This window comes from Myxine glutinosa, chromosome 3, assembly GCF_964187855.1.
Source record: "Myxine glutinosa chromosome 3, kmMyxGlut1.1, whole genome shotgun sequence".
NCBI lineage: Eukaryota > Metazoa > Chordata > Myxini > Myxiniformes > Myxinidae > Myxine > Myxine glutinosa.
Window position 1 is genome coordinate 218,338,179 of NC_136263.1, and position 23,526 is coordinate 218,361,704.

The 23,526-nt window shown below is 47.3% G+C and overlaps 1 protein-coding gene across 3 annotated transcripts in view; it reads right to left on the reverse strand.

Annotated features, from left to right (window-relative positions):
- Positions 1 to 23,526, reverse strand: part of LOC137422863 (uncharacterized) — a 635,168-nt gene that overhangs the window by 393,118 nt on the left and 218,524 nt on the right. For all 3 annotated transcript variants that reach the window (XM_078774996.1, XM_078774997.1, XM_078774998.1), the window contains exons 18-19: positions 7,012 to 7,491; positions 6,616 to 6,735 (exon numbers count right to left, since the gene is read on the reverse strand). In XM_078774996.1, the coding sequence (XP_078631122.1) occupies positions 6,616 to 6,735; positions 7,012 to 7,491 (600 nt within the window). The remainder of the gene's footprint in view (positions 1 to 6,615; positions 6,736 to 7,011; positions 7,492 to 23,526) is intronic.

The following is a 23,526-nucleotide window of genomic DNA, read 5'->3' on the forward strand; positions in this document are numbered from 1 at the left end:
TCAAAGATATTACAAAATTAATAAAACCACAAGTATGTAAAAGAACAAATAAAATATATATTTGTATGCGTTGTCTTAACTTCTTCCATACACAAGAAAGATTAGATAAACATTCAAATTATTGTGGTGAACATAAATCAACGGTAATCAACATGCCTAAAAAAGGCTCAAAGATCACATTCAAAGATGAAAAGAAAACAATAGAACATCCATTTGTTATATATGCTGATTTTGAAAGTATTTTAGAAAAAATTGATACTGCTTCTCCAGATCCAAAAGAATCATACACAAATAAATATCAAAAACATACTCCTTGTGGTTTTTGTTATTGTATCAAATCATCCGTTGCTGATGAATATAACAAGTTAGAGATGTATAGAGGCTCAAATACCCCAGAGGAGTTTGTGAAATGACTAGAAAAAGACTGTGTTCGATTAACCAAGATAATGAGAGAAACCAATAAACCAATGTCCTTAACAAGTAAAGAAAAATGGGAATTTATAAAAAACAATGTCTGTCATATTTGTGAGGAGAAAATTGGTAAAGGTCTAAAGGTTAGAGACCATTGTCATCTCACTGGTAAATATAGAGGTCCGGCTCATCAAAGTTGTAATATTAATTATCAACTCCCCTCTTTCATTCCTGTTTTTCTTCATAACAACGCTCATTATGATACACATCTATTTATCAAGGAACTCTCAAAGACTTCTGGAAGTATCTCAGCAATTCCAAACACAGATCAGAAATACATTTCATTCACAAAAACAATTCACACATCTCCTATTACTCATATCAGATTTCTTGATACATTTAAATTCATGGCAAGTCCATTGGCTAACTTGGTTCAAAATCTAAAAGAGTTTCCATGTCTTTCAGAGTATTTTTCAGATAAAGATTTATTATCCCTATGACTATATGGACTCATTTGAGAGATTCAATGAAACACAACTTCCTTCAAAATAAAATTTCTATAATAAATTAAATAATAGTCATATATCTGATAAAGATTATGTACATGCACAAAATATTTGGGAAAATATAACATCAAGAATCTTGGTGAGTATCACAATTTGTACCTCAAAACTGATGTGCTTTTGTTGGCTGATGTGTTTGAGGCTTTCAGAACAATCTGTCATTCTGGATATGGATTGGATCCTGCTCACCATTACACTGCTCCTGGATTGGCTTGGAGCGCGATGTTGAAAATGACAAAACAAGCTTTGGATTTAATAACAGATGTTGATATGCTTTTGATGATTGAAAAGGCAAAGAGAGGAGGAATTTCACAAGTCTGTTTAAAGAGATATGCTAAAGCAAATAACAAGTACATTCCAAATTATGATCCAACGGTAGAGAGCTCCTACTTGATGTATTATGATGCGAACAACCTTTATGGCTGGGCAATGTCTCAGGCTCTTCCTTATGGAAAACGTAGATGGGTAAAGGAAAAAGCTTACAAAAAGGTTTTACAAGATGTATGTATCTCTACACAAAAAGAATTGGATGATTCAAAGGTTGGTTATTATTTTGAGCTCGATTTGAAATATCCAGAGGAACTTCATAACCTACACAAAGATCTCCCATTTGCTTGTGAAAAGGAAAGTCCAAAGAAGGAGTGGTTAAGTGATTATCAACAATCATTTAATATAGGTGAATCAACAGAAAAATTACTTACTACATTATATAACAAGAAAAATTATGTTCTACACCATAGAAATTTGCGACAATATTTATCAAAAGGTCTAAGAGTAGAGAAGATCCATAGGGTTCTAACGTTCAATCAAAGTCATTGGCTAAAGGAGTACATTGATTTTAATACACAAAGAAGAACAGAGTCAAAAACAGATTTTGAGAAAGACTTTTATAAATTGATGAATAATGCGGTCTTTGGTAAGACCATGGAGAACGTGAGGAAAAGACAAAATATCAGACTATCAACATCTTGGGAACAAGCATCAAAATTAATTAATAGACCGAGTTTTATTAGAGCTGAGGTCTTTACTGAGAACTTTTGTGCGATCCATTTGATTAAAGAGAGTATTGAAATGGACAAACCTATTTATATTGGAACATCAATTCTTGATTTATCAAAGTCATTAATGTATGATTACTTTTATAATAACTTGAGGAAGAAATATCAAAATGATGTTAATCTACTTTATATGGATACAAATAGTTTTATTTTGCAAATTAATACTAATGATGTTTATTCAGACATGAAAAAGGACATTAATATCTATGACACTAGTAATTACAGTCCAGAGAGTGAGTTGTTCTCATCTAAAAATAAAAAGGTGATTGGAAAGTTGAAGGATGAATTAGGAGGAAATGTCATGAGTGAATTTGTGGGATTGAGGTCCAAGGTTTATGCTTATAAATACATTGTGAATAACGTTGAAAAGACTGATAAGAAGTTAAAAGGTGTAAAGAAAAATGTTATTAAAGAAACAATAAACTTTAAGGATTATTATAACTGTTTAACAACAAAGAAGGAAGAGTTTAGAAAGATTAATGGAATAAGAAGTTATAAACATAAATTATATTCAGAAGAGGTGAATAAGAAAGCATTGGGGGCTTTTGATGATAAGAGGTTTATTTTAGAAAATGGAATTGATAGTCTCCCTTATGGTTATATAAGTATATAAGTAATAAGTTAAAAAGGGGGGTTAGGGATTTTAACGGGCTACCGCCGCCTTTTTACTATTATATAAATGATAGAACCAAGTACCAACCAGACTAAAGAGTGGAGGTGTAATCAACCTTGGTATATAAATGGTAAACATAACGAATGTGAAAAATATCAAATAGGTATAATTGAAAAGGCAACTGGTAAAAAAATTTACAAAACAAATAAGAGAATTAATTTAAATACCGGTGAATTGGGTAAAAAAGATGGAAATATTTTTGATTGGACGGAAAACTTTCATGGTTGTCAGGAAAATATATACTTTAATTTTAAAATGGTATGTGGCACTGGAGGTGCTCAAACAAGAACATTGAGGGAGGTTTACCATTTTATCTTAGCTCAGTTAAAATATCTTAATAAAGAACCAAACTCAAACCTCTTCTTTAATAATATATTAGATGGTGAAGAGAGTTGTAGGAGAATTAAATTATTTCCGAAGCATAAACAAATATTTGTAGGATCGATGTTTGAGTGGTCTACTCGGGATCATTGACAGTAAGAGTACCATAAGACCAAGGGGGAATCATTGTTTGAGTGGTCTAATGAACAACATTAAGGATAGGTATCAAAAGGCTAAAAGGTTCGTAAAGAGGTGAGAGGAAAATTAACATGTAAGTGAATGGGTCGATGTTTGAGTGGGTCAAAGATAATCTGCCAGATAATATGTAGAAGAAGGATTATAGGTCTATAAGGGAAAACAAATATTTGTAGTGTTTGAGTGGTCTAATGAACAACATTAAGGATAGGTACTGTAGACAAAAGGTTCATAAAGATGAGGGTGGGAGAAATAGAGGTGTTAATGGGCAATGAGGTTAAGAGGAAAATTAACATGTAAGTCAATGGGAAAATGAGAGTGTCCCAGAAGCAACATATATACACTACTATTACTCCTTTTATTTAATAGACCGAGTATATATGAAGTTATAAATAAAAGAAGTAATATTAATGTTAGAAATAAAAGGAGTAATATTAATGTTATAAATAAAAGGAGGAATATTAATGTTGTAAATGAAAGTAGTAATATTAATATTATAAATAAAAGGAAGAATTTTAATGTTGGAAATCAATGGAGTAATATTATGTTATAAATAAAAGGAGTAATATTGATGTTATAAATAACAGAAGTAATATTAATCTTGTAAATAAAAGGAGTAATATTGATGTTGCAAATAAAAGGAGTAATATTGATGTTATAAATAAAAGGAGTAATATTGATGTTGTGAATAAAAGGAGTGATATTTGTATTATAAATAAAAGGAGTAATATTAATGTTGTAAATAAAAGAAGTAATATTAATCTTGTAAATAAAAGGAGTAATATTGATGTTGTAAATAAAAGGAGTAATATTGATGTTATAAATAAAAGGAGTAATATTGATGTTGTGAATAAAAGGAGTGATATTTGTATTATAAATAAAAGGAGTAATATTAATGTTGTGAATAAAAGGAGTGATATTTGTATGATAAATAAAAGGAGTAATATTGATGTTGTCAATAAAAGGAGTAATATTAATGTTGTGAATAAAAGGAGTAATATTAATGTTGTAAATAAAAGGAGTAATATTAATCTTGTAAATAAAAGGAGTAATATTGATGTTGTAAATAAAAGGAGTAATATTAATGTTATAAATAAAAGGAGTAATATTAATGTTGTAAATAAAAGGAGTAATATTAATCTTGGAAATAAAAGGAGTAATATTGATGTTGTAAATAAAAGGAGTAATATTAATCTTGGAAATAAAAGGAGTAATATTGATGTTGTAAATAAAAGGAGTAATATTAATGTTATAAATAAAAGGAGTAATATTAATGTTATAAATAAAAGGAGTAATATTAATGTTGTAAATAAAAGGAGTAATATTAATCTTGGAAATAAAAGGAGTAATATTGATGTTGTAAATAAAAGGAGTAATATTAATCTTGGAAATAAAAGGAGTAATATTGATGTTGTAAATAAAAGGAGTAATATTAATGTTATAAATAAAAGGAGTAATATTAATGTTGTGAATAAAAGGAGTGATATTTGTATTATAAATAAAAGGAGTAATATTAATGTTGTAAATAAAAGGAGTAATATCGATGTTGTAAATAAAAGGAGTAATATTGATGTTGTGAATAAAAGGAGTAATATTGATGTTGTAAATGAAAGGAGTAATATTGATGTTGTAAATAAAAGGAGTAATATTGATGTTGTGAATAAAAGGAGTAATATTGATGTTGTGAATAAAAGGAGTAATATTGATGTTGTAAATAAAAGGAGTAATATTGATGTTGTAAATAAAAGGAGTAATATTGATGTTGTAAATAAAAGGAGTAATATTAATGTTATAAATAAAAGGAGTAATATTGATGTTGTAAATAAAAGGAGTAATATTAATGTTATAAATAAAAGGAGTAATATTGATGTTGTAAATAAAAGGAGTAACATTGATGTTGTAAATAAAAGGAGTAATATTAATGTTATAAATAAAAGGAGTAATATTGATGTTGTAAATAAAAGGAGTAATATTAATGTTATAAATAAAAGGAGTAATATTGATGTTGTAAATAAAAGGAGTAATATTGATGTTGTAAATAAAAGGAGTAATATTAATGTTATAAATAAAAGGAGTAATATTGATGTTGTGAATAAAAGGAGTAATATTGATGTTGTAAACAATAATATTGATGTTGAGTAATATTGATGTTTTCGCTCTTTCACGAGCCTCGATCTTGTATACAAAAAAAAAAAAAAAAAAAAAAAAAAAAAGGAGTAATATTGATGTTGTAAATAAAAGGAGTAATATTAATGTTATAAATAAAAGGAGTAATATTGATGTTGGAAATAAAAGGAGTAATATTGATGTTCTAAATAAAAGGAGTAATATTAATGTTATAAATAAAAGGAGTAATATTAATGTTACAAATAAAAAGTCATGTTAATGTTGTAAAGAAAAGGAGTAACATTAATGTTAGATATAAAAACAGTAATATTGATGTTGTAAATAAAAGCAGTAATGTTAATGTTATAAATAAAAGGAGTACTATCAATGTTATAAATAAAAGGAGTCATATTAATGTTATAAATAAAAGGAGTAATATTAATGTTGTGAATAAAAGGAGTAATATTAATCTTTTTAGGCATCCCAAAAGGAAAGAGGAAGATTATTATGGACACTGCATCCAAAACAGTCATTAGAGCAAGCTATGTCATCTGGATATGCAGAAGCTCAAAGGCCTTCAGACAAATAGAATTACTGCCCACATCAGAAATATGCTCTGAGGGAAGAGGGATGGTTGAGTGCTCATAAAACCGATTTAACCCACCAAAGTCTGGTCTGAAGTCCAGAAACCTGAGAGTATAGTTTCGAGCAGGCGAGTTTGGGGCGTGGCCTCAAGGCCATTCTTGACGCCCATCAAGAAGGTTCGGCTGGGCGAAGTCGTAGTGTGTGGGTACCGTCGGCGATTATATTGTAATAATTATGTGCCGAATGGTTGGCTGGCAGAGGGAAATTTTTTACAAGAACAAAGGGAAAAAATCACAGAGGCAGTAACATGCCACTGGGAATCCTGCCACTGGGAATTTATCCTTTTGCCCGAACTGTTTAGCATAGCTCCACCCCTCGCATGGCGACATATACGCTTACACGGACATCCGGCCCTAACTTTGATACATGAAGGTTTCTTCTTCACGACATTCGGAACACGCTACTCCATACAATTCTACCTTGACTAAGGTATTTCATTACCTACCCCCACACGTAACAAAATGAACCCATCAGTGATGGGTACACTCCGAGTAAATCATAAAAACTAAAAATATTCTTGTTACATCATGATGCCAAGAAATTTTACTCTGTCAAGTCCTTACCATAATTATTTGAGCCTCTGTTTATTTTACTTGTGGAACCACAAAACAATGTCGATTTGCACTTATCAAATGTTCCTCACCATCATATTGCATGGCCGCAGGTGCAGTCGGCTGACTGGGAAAGGCTGGGCTGAAAGCGTAGGCTGTTGGGAAGGTCGATGTTGAGCTGGGTACTGCCATACCAGTGGGAGTTGGTACACCTGATGGAACAGAGAAAGATGAAACCAACAGCAACAGCTTTGACCTGGGTGGTGGCAGAACCACACTGGTCATTGATAGGGCAATGACCTGTGTGGTTGTGCCATTACCATATTTTCACTGGTTATTGCAGAGACATACCTGGCTGGACATTAACAGCCTAGTCTGTGCCACATAAGCAGGAGTAGGAGTGGCTATTGTTGTATGTGGAAGGAGGAAATAAATTTTGCCTTTTTCGGTAAAAATAGAGGTGGAAAATAAAGTTTACAGAAACTTACCTTGGTAGGCAGCCGTCACTGCTGGAGCCTGGTAAGCAGCACTGTGTGTTTGGAAAGATGCAGGTGGTGTGGGCTGGTAGGCTGAGGGAGAAACATATGCTGTGCGATTTCCAGCTTTCCCAATTGCTTGGTAGGCTTGGGACTGGGTACCATATGTTGCAGGTGCCACCAATGACGGAAGTTCTTCAGTTGTGGCTGGCATGGAAGGGGCCTCGTAAGGTGTACAGTAACTCGTTGCAGCATACGCAATCGGTTTTGAGCTGAGGAATGTGCCTGGTGTTGCAGCCGGTAGCTTTGTGGTACCAAATTGTGAAGTGGATCCAGCCATGCGAACTGCGTACCCATCAGAATGGCCTGCATGTGTACCTCTCATGGAGTAATTGGAAAAAGGCTTGAAAGAAGCTGTAGATGTGGACATAGGTGATGCTGAGGCAGCTTGGCTCATTGAATTAAGGTAACCACCACAAGAGAAGTACGAGGCTAGGTGGAAGAAAAAACAGCAAGACAACCATATGTAAGATTTAAACATGGAAGCCAAACTACAGTTTCCATCTTCCTCCATTCTAACGGTCACGTTTAGTGAAAATGAACAGCAATCTGTAAAATCATCAGCAATGATATATTATTTGGCGGGAACTCATTTACTTTTGAACACGTAGACCAGCTATAAACAGTCATTCCGGCGTTTCGGAAGCAGGGTGATTCAATGTGTGTGCCGGATTCTCGGATGTACGTTAAACTGGGCGTCCTGTCTGCCAGCATTAGTTGGTTGACGTCAAAGATCCCATGGTGTGCGTCACAAAAATGAAGAAAGAGCAATCAGTGATTGCAGACCATCGCCAGGACACGCTTCAGTGGTTTTTAAGGCTTTTGTGGAAAAATAAATATGGCGGCCAAACCACGTGAGCGATGACGCCATCATTAATTTTTTTCTCCGACAAATGAGAAATTTCATCTTGATCGGAAGTTTTTTAATTGTCGAATTATGACGTCATAATGGAGGCACCGATGACATGATCATTATTTTTTATTTTTTTGTATACTGAATCGAGGCTCGTGAAAGAGCTAACATATATTTCACAAACAAATCAACCAGACAAACAAAATATATAAAAAGAGGGAGCGGAAGACAAGATGGGGAGAGAAGGGGAAGCACACAAACACAACATTTGACAGCAGGGAGATGTGTGGGAGGGAGAGGGCTTGGGAAGGGGGGGGGGGGGAAGTGGGAGAAGTATAAAACAAACACAAGGACACCAAGGACTTCCAGGACAGAAGTTGGTATTTCTAAAAAGTGGATTTGGGGTGAAATTAGCAGGGGTAGAAAAGATCAAGGTTTTGGATGGGGGAAGATAAGAGATGGTGGTAAACAGCTGTTTTAAAGACCTGGAGGGTGGAGTGGGATTGAAGAGAGTGAGGGAGTTTGTTCCAGAGGCGGGAGAAAAGAGGAATGAAGGAGTGAAGGTGAGCAGAGAGTCTTGATTTTGGCAGTTTAACCATAAGAGGGTTGCAGGCAGATCTTGTGTGACCTGTCGGAATATTTGGGGGACAGAGCCCAGAGAGAGCTAGGGGGGCAAGGCCAGAGAGGAGTCGGTAGAAGACGGAAAGACCACCAACCTGCCTGCATTGAGTGAGTGAAAGGCCCATGGAGTTAGCTTCATCGCGGGAGATTCCAATGATTCTGAACGCTTTGGTTTCAACAGCGTGAAGACAACTAGGTGTGAGGCAGGAGCACCAGCCCAGAGGGGAGAGCAGTATTCCATTGAGCTGCGGATGAAAGCCTTGTATGTGGTGAGGAGCTCAGGTGTGCCAAGGAAGGACTTCGCACGGCGGAGGATGCCCTGTCGGCGACTGGCTTTGGAGGCCAGATTTGAAATGTGGTTTTCCCAGGAAAGATCATGGCAGATAGTGAGACCCAAAAGCTTGAGTGACAGAACTTCTTGGAGAGGATTATTCAGAAAGTGGATGGGAGGGTTGTCCAGTCGGTCTTTTTGGAGAGACATCGTAAGAGTGTGAAATTTGTCAGGATTGAAAGACATGTTCCACTTGTTTGACCAGTCTGTGATTTTGTCCAGGTCTGCAGAGAGTGAGGAGCCTGCAGACTGCCGATCTGAGGGATGAGGAATGGAGCGACAGAGAGTAGAGTCATCAGCAAAGAGATAGAAAGGATTTTCAAGAGAGTCAGAGAGATCATTGATGAAGACCAGAAAAAGCACAGGGCCCAGAACACTGCCTTGGGGAACTCCAGCCTGAACAGGAAGAGGAGATGAGAGAAACCCATTCAGGGCCACACGCTGACTACGACTAGAGAGGAAGTCCGCCAGCCAAGCGTGGAGATTTCCATGGATACCATAGGAGGAGAGTTGGAGCGACAGAGAGTAGAGTCATCAGCAAAGAGATAGAAAGGATTTTCAAGAGAGTCAGAGAGATCATTGATGAAGACCAGAAAAAGCACAGGGCCCAGAACACTGCTTTGGGGAACCCCAGCCTGAACAGGAAGAGGAGATGAGAGAAACCCATTCAGGGCCACACGTTGACTACGAGTAGAGAGGAAGTCCGCCAGCCATGCGTGGAGATTTCCATGGATACCATAGGAGGAGAGTTTGGTGAGCAGAGCGGGGTGCCAGACCGTATCGAAGGCACGTGATATGTCAAGGGAGACAGCTCTAATTTCCTGTTTGGCATTGAGGAACTCCATCCATTGTTGAGAAAGCAGAAGCAGCATGTCCAGAGTAGAGTGACCAGGTCTGAAACCAAATTGATGATCAGAGATCAAGCCATTGGAGAAGAGGAAAGATTTCTTATCTGAAGCAATGATGGATTCCATGACTTTGCTGATAATTGGGAGAAGGCTGATTGGTCTGTAGTTGCGAGGATCTGTTTTTGCACCTTTTTTGTGCACCTTTTAATCACAACTCTTGTCACAGCACTCTTTCAGAGGCCTTTTCCAGATTAATAAACACCAAATGTAGATCCTCTACAGTTTTCAACCATCTGTCTGAAGGTAAAAATTAAAAAATCAAAAATTAATGCAAAAATAAATAAATCCAAATTACTCTTCTCTGACCATCACTTCCTCCCTCAACATTTTCCAAATAATTATTTCCCGGACATTCATAGTGTGCGACATCAATTTGGTGCCTCTGTAGTTGTTGCACGTGGCACATCTCCTTTTTGCTTGTAAGTCGGGACCAATGTACTTTCTCTCCACTCGTTCAGCATTTCTTCTTTTTTATAAATAATCCCCCTCGCCCCCAGCCTTCCCATGCCTCCTCCCCCAAGCCCTCTCCCTCCCACAGATCTCCCGTTGTCCCTGTTCTCTGCTGTTGTACTTGTGTGCATCCCTCTCTCTCTCTCCCCATCTTGTCTCCCGTTCCCTTGATTGTATGATTTGTGTGTACGTTTTTTTTTTTTGTGATTAATGTTAGCTCTTACACGAGCCTTGATCTTGCATACAAAAAAAAAAAGTTTCTGAATAGCTGTAGCAAGAAGTCAACACCCTCTTCACCCAACACCTTCCACACTTCAACAGGTATCCCATCTGGCCCAACTGCCGTACCACCATTCTTCATTCTCACCAATGTTCTCCCTTCCTTCTCCTTCTGGATGGTTCTTCTTGTCCCTTCGTTTCCAGCAGGTTCTACTCTGAATTATTGGGTTCTCCTCATTTATCAGTTTCTCAAAGTATATTTTCCATCACTTCTTTATCTCCACATCTCTCAGCATTGTGTTGTCCTCATTTTTGATCTGTGTTATCTGGAAGATATATTTGGATCCGCAATGTCTTTGGCTTTCACAACTCCAAAGATTTTTTTTTTTGTGTACTAAGTCCAGACTCATGTAAGAGCTAACACATAGAGCATACGACAATGAGAGCGGGAGATAAGCGGCGGGGGGGGGGGGGGGGGGGGGAGAGGGAAGCACAACAACAGTGGGGAACAGGGACATCGGGAGATCTGTGGAAGGGAGAGGGCTGGGGAGGGTACACGGAATAAACAGATGGACACGACAGTGGATTTCATGAAGAAAAACAAGGAATTTGAAGGAGGTGGATTTGGGGTGGATTAACAGGGGTAGAGAAGATCAAGGTTTTGGATGGGGGAGGATAAGAGATGGTGGTGAACAGCTGTTTTAAAGACCTGGAGAGAGGGGTGGGATTGAAGAGAGTGAGGGAGTGAAAGCCTTGTATGTGGTGAGAAGCTCAGAAGTGCCAAGGAAGGACTTCGCACGATGGAGGATGCCCAGTCGGCGACTGGCTTTGGAGGCCAGCTTGGAAATGTGTTTTTCCCAGGAAAGATCATGGCAGATAGTGAGACCCAAAAGCTTGAGTGACAGAATTTCTTCGAGAGGATTGTTGAGAAAGTAAATGGGAAGGTTTTGCAGTCGGTCTTTACAGAGAGGCAAAGTGAGAGTGTTAGATTTGTCAGGATTGAATGACATGTTCATTCCACTTCTTTGACCAGTTTATGATTTTGTCCAGGTCTGCAGAGTGAAGAGACTGCAGCCTGCCGATCGGAGGGTTGATATATGGAGCGGCAGAGGGTGGAGTCGTCGGCAAAAAGATGAAGAGGATTTTCCAGACAGTTGGAGAGATTATTAATGAAGACCAGAAAAAGCATAGGGCCAGGAACACTGCCTTGAGGAACTCCAACCTGGACAGGAAGAGATGAGAGAATTCCATTCAGGGCCACACGATGACTATGACAGGAGAGGAAGTCCTGTTTCGCGTTGAGGGCCTCCATCCATTGTTGAAAAAGCAGAAGCAGCATTTCCAGATTAGAGTGGCCTGGTCTGAATCCAAATTGACGATCTGAGCTCAAACCATTGGAGAAGAGGAAGGATTTAATATCAGAAGCGGAGGCCATTTAATGATGGAAGATATTCCTCTGTCCCTCCTCTGTATCTAAATCATCATACATCCTTCTACAAGCTTGTGCCTTTGCCTTTGTCACCACTTTCTTTACTTCCTTTTTGTTATCCTAAACTCATCTGCACTCTGTTGATCATTGATCTCATCCCTCTTCTTTTTTGCTTCCATTTTCTCCTGAATCGCCTCCTGTACTTCCCTATCCACCACGAGGTCTCATTATCACCTCTTTGCTTACCTGTATTCATACCCAAAATCTATTTTCCAGCCTACTTGATCTCATTTGAAATATTCTCAAATCCAGAACTCCCTTTTCAAACTTCCTCTGCTCTCATCTCTCTCAAGACCCGTTCAGCAACCACTTCCCTTTTCTCCTTGTCTCCCAGTTCCCACCACCTCACCTTTGATGCTCATTGTTGTTTACATAGTTTCACTCCTTTGATAACCATACCGAAGGCCAACATTCTATGCTGGGGTGTTGCTGCATCACCAGGTATGACCTTCATCTTTGACCGCCTTCCATTTCCTCCTTCTGCACAAAATAGCTATCTGTGAAACATTACCTCCGCTCTTTTATGTGATGTTGTAGCGACCCATGGGTCCCCCAAAGCTCGAGACAAGCAACAGAATCTCCTGGCCCAAGCCGGTGACGTAACCGGCGGCCAAACCGCGGCGCTGAGGTTATAATCCTTTGCACCTGTCGGTCACATGACCACCAAAGCGGGCCTCGCCTGAGAGGCGTGGCTTTGGTTCTGATGTATGCTTTTTGGCTTGGATATATATATATGCGAACCAGATAAACGGGCTTTCAGAGTTCCCGAGATGATTATACAATAAACATCTTCTCGGACGAGTTTGTGTCTTGTCCGTCACTTCGTTCGTCTCAAGCAGGAGCGCTGCTCCTTCACTGGTGACCCCGAGTTTACGACACGCGATGGACACAGCAGTGTCCCTCAAACTGCCCACTTTCTGGGAAGCACATGCTGCCGTCTGGTTCACTCAGGCGGACTCCCAGTTCGCCCTGCGTGGCATTACGGAGGACACCACGAAATACCATTACGTGGTCGCCGCGCTCGGCTCCTTGACCGCCGCCCGTTACCTGAGCCTCCTCCAGAGCCCGCCCGCTGAGGGCAAGTACGACGCCATCAAGACACTTCTTCTGGGCGCTTTCGCCCTCTCCCCGGCTGAACGCGCACGACGCCTGCTCGACCTTCCTGAGCTCGGCGATACGCGCCCGTCCGAACGTATGGACTACATGCTCGCGTTGCTCGGCGAGCACCCCTCGGATTTCCTTTTCCAAGAGCTTTTTCTCCGCCAGCTCCCGGCCCAGGTCCGGGTCGCCCTGGCAAGCACGACCATCACGAACCCCCGCGACCTCGCCAGGGAGGCCGACAAGATCGATTCGGCAAGCCAGCTTGTCGGGGTGGCTGCCGGGAGCCCGCCCGCCGCCCAGTCGGCGCCCGCAGCGCAGTTTCCCGCCCACCCGCCCGACGCCCGCGACGCAGCTTCCTTCCCGGAGGCCGCCGGGCCGGCGCGACTGGCAGCGGCGAGGCCGCGTCGCCCGGTCCCGACGCGTCGACCGGAGCCCCCGCCAGACCCGGCCTGGTGTTATTTCCACGCCAGGTTCGGGCGGCAGGCCCGATCATGTCGACCCCCGTGCACGTTCGGCAAGTCAGGAAACGGTCGGGCTGCCGCTCACTACCAGCCATGAGCGCCGGCCGTTCCGGAAACCTGCTATTCATCGCGGACCAAGCGTCGGGGCGGCGTTTTCTCTGCGGCACCGGCGCTCAGCTGAGCGTCATTCCCGCTTTGGCGGAGGACAGGCGGGCCGCCATTTGCGGCCCCTCCTTAATCGCGGCCAACGGCTCCGCCATCCGCACCTTCGGCCCACGCACCGTCGCCCTCCGCTTCGGCAGCCAGCTCTTTCGCTGGGAGTTCGTGACGGCGGACGTCCCCATGGCTTTGCTCGGGGCCGATTTCCTTTGCGCCCATGGGCTGCTGGTCGACATTAAACGTCGGCGTCTCGTCAACGCCAAAACTTTCAGCTCGCTGGCATGCGCCTTGAGCCGTTCCGCACCCACCGAGCTTTCCTGCGTCCTCCCGTTGGCAGACGACTTCGCGCGTCTCCTCGTGGAGTTCCCGGCCCTCACGCAACCGACGTTTTCGGCCGTCGCGGTGCATCACGGCATCGAGCATCACATTCCCACTACGGGCCCGCCGGTGTACGCCCGAGCTCGCCGTCTCGACCCAGCCAAACTCGCCGTCGCCAAGGCCGAGTTCGCCGCGCTGGAGCGCCTCGGCATCGTGCGGGGCTCCGACAGCGCCTGGGCCTCGCCGCTGCACATCGTCCCGAAGCCGGGGGCGGATGGCGGCCATGCGGCGACTACCGCCGCCTCAACGACGCCACTACCCCCGACAGGTACCCCGTCCCGCACATCCAGGATTTTTCCGACCGGTTGGCGGGGCGGACCATTTTTTCAAAAGTGGACCTGATTCGGGGGTACCACCAGGTGCCCGTCCGCCCGGCCGACATCCCGAAGACGGCCGTTATTACACCTTTCGGCCTCTTCGAATTCCTCCGGATGCCCTTCGGCCTCAAAAACGCGGCACAGGCGTTCCAGCGCCTGATGGACGGCGTGCTGCGTGACTTGCCGTTCCTCTTTACCTAACTGGACGACATCCTCGTCGCCAGCACGTCCAGAGCCGAGCACCTCCTCCACCTCCGGACGCTGTTCGGCCGCCTCAGCGAGCACGGCTTGATCGTCAACCCGGCCAAATGTCACTTTGGTGCGGCGACGATCGACCTTTTGGGCCACCACATCACCCGGAACGGCGCCGTACCGCTACCGGCCAAAGTCGAGGCCATCGCCGCTTTCCCGCGCCCCCACTCCGTCAAGGCGCTGCAGGAGTTCCTCGGGATGGTGAACTTTTACCACCGCTTCGTGCCCCGAGCTGCGCAACTCATGCGGCCCTTGTACACCGCCCTCCACGGCCAGCCGGTGAAGCGCGATGTCGTCTGGTCCACGGACATGGACGCTGCTTTCACCGGCGCGAAACGGGCCCTCGCCAACGCCACGCTGCTGGCCCACCCGGTACCCCATGCTCCCATCGCCCTCACCACGGATGCCTCCGACTACGCCGTGGGCGCGGTTCATGAGCAATGGGTAAACGGGGCCTGGCAGCCGCTCGCGTTCTTCAGCCGGCAACTCCTGCCCAACGAGTTGAAGTACAGCACTTTCGACCGCGAGCTCCTCAGGGTGTACCTGGCCGTCCACCATTTTCGCCACCTCCTGGAGGGCCGCCCGTTCACGGCCTTTGTCGACCACAAGCCATTGATTTTCGCCATGGCCAAGGTCACGGAGCCGTGGTAGGCCCGCCAGCAGCGCCACCTCTCCGCCGTGTCGGAATACACCACGGTCATCCGGCACGTCACCGGAAAGGACACGTGGTCCTACGACGGGACAACAAGTCCTTCGTCGTCAGCATCGGCAGCCGGGCAGACCGGATTTCGGTGGACTGCCTCAAGCCGGCCCACATGGACGTCGGCCAGCCGCCACGGCTGGCTCTCCCACCGCGGCGCGGCCGCCCCCCGTCCACTGCACCCCCCGTCCGGCCACCCGCCACCACACCGGACCCCCCCCCCCCCCCCCACGACTAGCCAGGGGTCATTTCGGTCGGGTCATCCGGACCCCCCTCAGGTTGACCTTCCTGGACCAAGTCGATTCTGGGGGGGCGTGTGTAGCGACCCATGGGTCCCCCAAAGCTCGAGACCAGCAACAGAATCTCCTGGCCCAAGCCGGTGACGTAACCGGCGGCCAAACCGTGGCGCCGAGGTTATAATCCTTTGCACCTGTCGGTCACATGACCACCAAAGCGGGCCTCGCCTGAGAGGCGTGGCTTTGGTTCTGATGTATGCTTTTTGGCTTGGATATATATATATGCGAACCCGATAAACGGGCTTTCAGAGTTCCCGAGATGATTATACAATAAACATCTTCTCGGACGAGTTTGTGTCTTGTCCGTCACTTCGTCCGTCTCAAGCAGGAGCGCTGCTCCTTCAATGTGATGTTTTAGTCTTTTCGGGAAAAATGTATTTGCTGTTGCCATATCATATGTAACCACAAATTCAATAATCTGCTCTTCTTCTTTGTTTCTCTTTCTCATTCTCAAACAGCCTTGTACTCCATCCACACCTCCATTTGCCTCACCAGCATGCCCATTGAAGTCACCACTGACCACGATTTTTTTCTGCCCCAGTTACCTTTGCCATCACTCTATGCATCTCTTCCAAAAATACATCCTTATCAGTTCTCATGACCTTGGAATCCAACCCGAGGGGTATAAGCACTGACCACATTGTTCACTTGTTCAACAACATCTCACCTCATGCTCATAACTCTGTCGCTTACTCCGTCCACCTCCACTGCTTTTTTCTTGACGTCCTCATCAAATACGTATGATACCAACACCTTTTCCCGTTTCTCATTCCATCTCCACCACTGTAGAAAGGTTTGAAACTGCCCCCCAATGACCTTTTCCTTGTTTCCTGCACACACAGAATCTGTGCCGTCTTCCTTTCCATCACATCAGCAATCTGTCTGCCTCTCCCAGTCATACTTCCCACATTCAATGTGGCCAGCCACACCTTCTTCTCTTTTCCTCCTCTCTCGTACTTGCTTCTTCAACCACATACACTCTTGATACGGTAACCCTTGCCAGTTTCTCACAGAAACACGTGATATTTCTGCTCGTCGTGTATATGCGACGTCCAACCATGCTCCACATTCCTCAGGATCCGCATTCCATATGTTTCAGCAAATAGGTTTTACAGCCGGATGACTTTCCTGATGCTAGCTCTCCTCCTTTAATCCGGGCTGGGGACTGGCAGTGAATGTGCTGGCTTTCACATCAGAGGCGGAGTCGTCGTGGGGCCAATAACAGTCACCGGTACACTGCTCGCTCCCCAGCACGACCAAATCGCGCAGCACACCAAATCCAGGAAGCAATTTCCCCAATTGACTTGAGTGCTGCTACCTACACGTGCAAATGAGCCGTAGCAGACACGGCATTCAGTACATTAAAGGTGTTCATTCCTCCCTGACACTCACAACTTCCAGGGTCATGAATATTAATGAGCTGAATTTTGCATGTTATTTGAACTACTTTGTCGGATGACCTATCGGATAAATTCTGAATCTACAGTATGCAGTTTTTCAACATGGTTGTTATCATATTGCGTGACACAGTGTTTCAAACATGCTACAGAATCATTGTCGGCACTGGCTCATCGCACATTACATTTTGTCACAGTTCACACTCCTTAATAATAAAATTAACACGTTGTGGTGCTGCGCACACACGACTCGATTGCCAGAGAGGTAGGCCACAACGCGTTGGTATAACAAAGTCTTTATTCGAAAGCTCGCACTTCAGCACTGAGCGGGCTCGAGCTTAGAGCCCGCATATATATCCCGAGGCCACGCCTAGTCCCCGGGCATGGCCGATCGGTCGATAGGCGGGGCATGCATTCCAGTTCCCCGCCTGGACGTTCGCGCCACCTGCTGGTGCGCTGAATTCGTGTCCCTTGTGTCCGCCACACGCGCCCCCCCAGAATTCCCGCGCACCTGAAGGGTGAGTTTGCGGGGAAGCCGGATAACCCGGCCGAAACGCCCCCTGGCGATGGGTGCCGGTCTGGGGGGTGGCGGGACGGCGGGGCTGGAGGGTGCCGGGGGTCCGACCGCCGGGGGGCGGCCTCGACGCGGAGGCAGAGCTGCTTGCGGGGGGTGGTCCGGATCGAGGTGGGCCGGCTTGAGGCGGTCCACGGAGATGCGATCCGGGGCACCGCCGATGTCGATGGTGAAAAATTTGTCCCCGATCTCCAGCACGTGGAAGGGCCCGTCGTACGGGAGCCGTAGCGGTGCCCGGTGGGCGTCGTGCCGGGTGAAGACGTACTTCGCCGTGCGAAGCTCCGGGGCGACGTGGGAAGGCGGGCAACCGTGGTGTGCCGTCGGCACCGGGGCGAACCTCCGGGCGGTCTCCTGAAGGGCGGAGCGCTGTTACGCCGCGGACCAAGGAGCCGTGGAGTCGGAGATAAATTCACCCGGTACCCGCAGTGGTAGCCCGAAGACCAGCTCCGCCGAGGACGTGCGCAGGTCGTCCTTGGGCGCCGTCCTGAGGCGCAGCAGGACCCAGGGGAGTCTGTCGACCCAGCCACCGTCGCGGAGGCTGGCCCGGAGCGCGGCCTTCATTGAGCGATGAAAGCGCTCACGCAGGCCATTGGCCTGGGGGTGGTAGGCCGTGGTGCGGTGTAGTGTCACGCCGAGCCCTTGCGCCACCACGGCCCAGAGCTCCGAGGTGAACTGGGGGCCGCGGTCGGACGAGATGTCCGAGGGGGCACCGAACCGGGCAACCCAATTGGCGATGAAGGCCTGCGCCACATCAGCTGCAGACGTCGCCGCCAATGGGACGGCCTCCGGCCACCGTGTGGTGCGGTCCACCATGGTGAGGAGGTGGGTGAACCCCCGCGAGGGGGGCAGAGGTCCCACCAAGTCGACGTGCACATGGTCGAACAGACGCTCGGGCACCGCAAACGGGGCCAACGGGGCCTGGGTGTGGCGGTGGACCTTTGCGCGCTGGCACGCGAGGCACGTCCTGGCCCAGTCGCGGACGTCCTTCCGGAGGCCATGCCAGACGAACTTCGCCGCGACGAGCTTCTGGGATGCCTTCGTGCCCGGGTGGGACAGGCTGTTGATGGCGTCGAAAACTGGGCGCCGCCAGCCAGCGGGCACGATGGGGCGAGGCCGGCCGAGGGAGACGTCGCATAGGAGGGCCGCGCCCGCGGCGTCGAACGGCACCTCGGTGACGCGGAGGCCCGTGACGGCGGTCCGCAAGGCCTGGACGCCGGGGTCGGCGGTCTGGTCCTCCGCCATCCGGGCATAGTCGACCCCGAGGTGGACCGCGAGAACGACGGACCAGGAAAGGCAATCCGCCACCGGGTTGTCTTTACCCGCCACGTGACGGATGTCCGTCGTGTACTCGGACACGGCAGAGAGGTGACGCTGCTGCCGTGCCGACCATGGCTCGGCGACCTTGGCCATCGCGAACACAAGGGGCTTGTGGTCGACGAAAGCCGTGAACGGGCGGCCCTCCAGCAGATGGCGGAAGTGTCGGACCGCCAGGTGGAGCCCGAGCAGCTCGCGGTCGAAGGTGCTATAGCGGCGTTCGTGCGGGCGAAGCTGCCGGCTAAAAAACGCCAGCGGTTGCCAAGCACCACGCACCCACTGTTCGTACACCGCGCCCACCGCGTAGTCCGACACGTCGGTGGTGAGGGCGATCGGTGCATCGGGCGCCGGGTGCGCCAGCATGGTGGCGTCGGCCAGGGCCAGCTTTGCGCCGCAAACGCCGCGGTCATCGGCGCCGACCAGGTGATGTCACCTTTGCCCGGCTTGCCCCGGAGGGCCTCGTGCAAGGGGCGGAGGAGCTGGGCGACGTGGGGCACGAAGCGGTGGTAAAAACTTACCATGCCCAGGAACTCCAGGAGCCCCTTGATCGTGCGGGGCCGCGGGAAATCCCTGACCGCCTCCACCTTGGCCGGTAAAGGGACGGCCCCGTGCCTGGTGATGCGGTGCCCCAAGAAGTCGATGGTGGCGACGCCGAAACGGCACTTGGCGGGGTTGATGATTAGGCCATGCTGGCCCAAGGCGTTCGAAGAGCGTGCGGAGGTGGAGCAGGTGCTCCTCCCGGGACGCGCTCGCGACCAGGATGTCGTCCAGGTAGACAAACAGGAAAGGTAAGTCGCGCAAGACGTTGTCCACAAGCCGTTGGAACGCCTGGGCCGCATTCTTCAACCCGAAAGGCATCCTCAGGAACTCGAAGAGGCCAAAAGGGGTAATGACGGCCGTCTTCGGGACGTCGTCCGGTTGGACGGGGACCTGGTGGTAGCCCCGGATGAGGTCCACCTTGGAAAACACGGTCGTGTTTGCCAACCGGGCGGAAAAGTCCTGGATGTGCGGGACCGGGTAGCGGTCGGGGGTGGTGGCATCATTGAGCTGGCGGTAGTCCCCGCACGGCCGCCATCCTCCGCCGGGCTTCGGCACAATGTGCAGAGGAGAAGCCCAAGCGCTGTTGGAGCGCCGTACGATCCCCAGCCGCTCCAGCGTGGTGAACTCCGCTTTCGCCACCGCGAGCTTCGTGGGCTCGAGTCGGCGTGCCCGGGCATAGACCGGCGGCCCGACCGTGGGGATATGGTGCTCCACCCCGTGTTTAACGGCCACCGCTGAGAAGGTGGGCCGTGTGAGGGCCGGGAAACTGGCGAGGAGGCGGGTAAAGTCGTCCGCTGCCGGAAGCGTGCAAACTAAACTCGCCGGGACGGAACCCTCCAGCAAGGCGCTTGGCAAGCCGCTCGGTGGGACGCTCAGTGAGCCGCTCAACGAGCCGCTCAGCGAACAAGCGAGCGAGCTGAAGGTTTCGGCCTGGACGAGCCGTCTGCGCTTCACGTCGACCAACAGCCCATTCGCACATAGGAAGTCCGCACCGAGCAGTGCCATTGGCACGCTGGCGGTCACGAACGACCATTGAAAGCGCTGCCCTCCGAACCGCAGGGAGAGGCAACGCTTCCCGAATGTGCGGATGGGTGTACCGTTGGCGGCAAGCAAAACGGGGCCCTGGCCCGCGGTTTGCTTGTCGGACATGGAGGCTGGGAGGACGCTTATCTGCGCTCCTGTGTCACAAAGAAAACGGTGCCCGGACAAGGTGTCCGTGATGAACAGGAGGCTGCCGGAATGGCCGATGCTCAGGGCCGCTAATGAGCGCCGGCCCGGTCGTTTCCCGGCCTGTCAAAAGAGCACGGCGGGCGACACGTTTTAGCCTTGCGGCCGCACCTGGCGTTGTAGTAGCACCAGGTTTGCGGCGGTGGCGGCCGCGGCGGCCGTGGTGTTGGCGGTAGTAGGCGGGGCGCAGCAGCGGCCACGAGGGAAGCCGGGGGCGCTGTAGCCTCTGCCCCGGGATCCACTACGGCAGCACCGTACACCGACCGCGTGTCGCAGGCCGCGAAAAACTTGTCGGCCTCTACGGCCAGGGCGCGGGGTTCCTTTATCTTGGAACCGGCCAGCGCGAGGCGTACCTGTGTGGGTAGCTGGCGTAGGAAAAGCACCCGGAATAAGCAATCCGGGGGTTGGTCCCCAAGCAGCGACAGCATAAAATCCATCCGCACGGATTGTCGTGTGTCGCCGAGTTCGGGAAGGTCCAGGAGGCGGTCGGCCCGTTCGATCTCCGTGAGCCCAAACGTGGCAAGCAGGAGACGTTTGAGCGCCTCGTATTTGTTGTCGCCCGGCGGACGCCGAAGGATGGACACGACTTGGGCGGCAGTGCCGGGCCCGAGGGCAGCGACCACGTGGTAGTACCGGGTCTCGTCCGCCGTTATGCCTCGGAGCTGAAATTGAGCTTCGGCCTGGACGAACGAAACGTCGGCTTGTGCCTCCCAAAACTCTGGGAGTTTAACTGTTGGTGGCCATGGCGCGTTCGGTGGTCAGCAACGGCTGAACCAATCGGGGTCACCAGTGTGGTGCTGCGCACACACGACTTGATTGCCAGAGAGGTAGGCCACAACGCGTTGGTATAACAAAGTCTTTATTCGAAAGCTCGTATTTCAGCACTGAGCTGGGTCGAGCTTAGAGCCCGCATATATATCCCGAGGCCATGCCTCGTCCCCGGGCGTGGCCGATCGGTCGATAGGCGGGGCATGCATTCCCGTTCCTCGCTTGGACGTTCGCGCCACCTGCTGGTGCGCTGAATTCGTGTCCCTTGTGTCCGCCACAACGTGACACTTATCTAATGCAAGAGCTCGATGTTTATCCACCTATCCTTGCAGCCACATCTATCAGCCTTGGTTTCGTCAACACAGGATTCGTCTTCATACAAATACTGTATTCACATTTCCTCGGTGCTCTGATTGCACAATGCCTCAGCACCTCGATGACGACTCTCCACTCTGGATTCGCCGCAAGTTTGATAGCTCGATCGGAGATTTATCGATTACAGATTCGCCGCGCGACTTACCAGAAAGCTAGATCAGGGTGAGGAGCGAGCCGCGTCGCTCTGGGCTTACCTCCGCTTTGCCTTCCCAGCCCACAAATTATTCAAGCAGTCCGTCCAAGGCAGGAAGGCCTGATATCCCTCCCTGTAACCCATCCACTCCACACTCGCGCCTCCCTCATACGATAAGCGGTCTCGGCCCTACATTTTGATGAGTACCCCATGGAAATGTTTATTGAATTGCTAATTTGTGTGTTTCATTTGTTCTTTATTGAGTTGTTTGTTACCTCCACCACTAAAGGTGGATGGAGGTTATGTTTTCACCCCTGTCTGTCTGTTTGTTTGTGAACAAAATATCTCAAAAAGTTGTGGACGGATTCGGTCAAAATTTGCCAGAGATGTAGCGTATGTCACAAGGACGAAATGATTAGATTTTGGTGAATATTCGGATCCGACTACGATAATTTTTAAAGTGATTCTTCACCATTGGGAGATAGGGACAAAAACGATACATAGCAGAATATCTCAAAAAGTTATGGACGGATTTAGAGGAAACTTGGTGGAGAGGTTGTGTGTGTGACAAGGAAGAATCGATCCGATTTTGGTGAATATCTGAATATGGATTCAGATATGAGAATTGGTTTTTTTTAAATGTGATCCTTCACCATTGAGTGATATGGCCAACCAGGCGGAGGTATGCTCTCTACTGAGTGCCGTTCTAGTTGAATATTTGTCTCTAATATGTAATTAAGTGAGGTTAAAGTTATGTTATGGTGACCAGAAATGTGCCCTGGGAACACATTGCCCCATTATTATACGACGTCTATGGCGATATCTCGTCTGCTTAACGTCGTTTTGCTTGACGTTGCACTTTCTAGGAACTCATCTACGATGTTGTGGAAACTTGCAGTGGTGTGTTTTAAATGAACAATTATACAATTTATTTCAGATTTAAGATCACAACTTAAGATTTAAGAGATTCTTCACCATTCAGAGATCGGGCTAAAGAGGTTGTATAATATGACATCTCAAAACGTTGTGGATGGATGATGACAAAACTAGGTGGATGAGTTGTTTCGGTGACAACAACAAGCCGATTCGATTTTGTTTCAGGTCTGGATTCAGATCCGGCCTATCCATGGAATATAAAACATAAACTGTTGACGCTGGCAGAGGTACGTGCTCTTCTGAGTGCCATTCTTGATCATGCATGTGATTTACAGTCACGTGAAAAAGTAAGGACACCCCATGTAAAGTTTTGACTTTTTCAACATATTTCAACATACAGCTATTTGATCTTCATTTCAACAATATTGATAGATAAAGGTGATTATAATATAACAAATATCATGAAACATTTACATTTTGTAGTCCATTGTATAATTTAAATAAACATAAATGCAAATTTCGCATGTGGAAAAAGTAAGTACACCCCATGAAATGTTTTTTAAATCTTTTTAACATATGTGGACATATCAATGTTTGATCTTTAAACAGTATCTATAGATAAAGGTTATCTAATTGAACAAAAAACAATGGATAATTGACTTTGCAATAATTTATTCAACAAAAAATTAACAGAGATGCCATTTCCTTCTGTGGAAAAAGTAAGTACA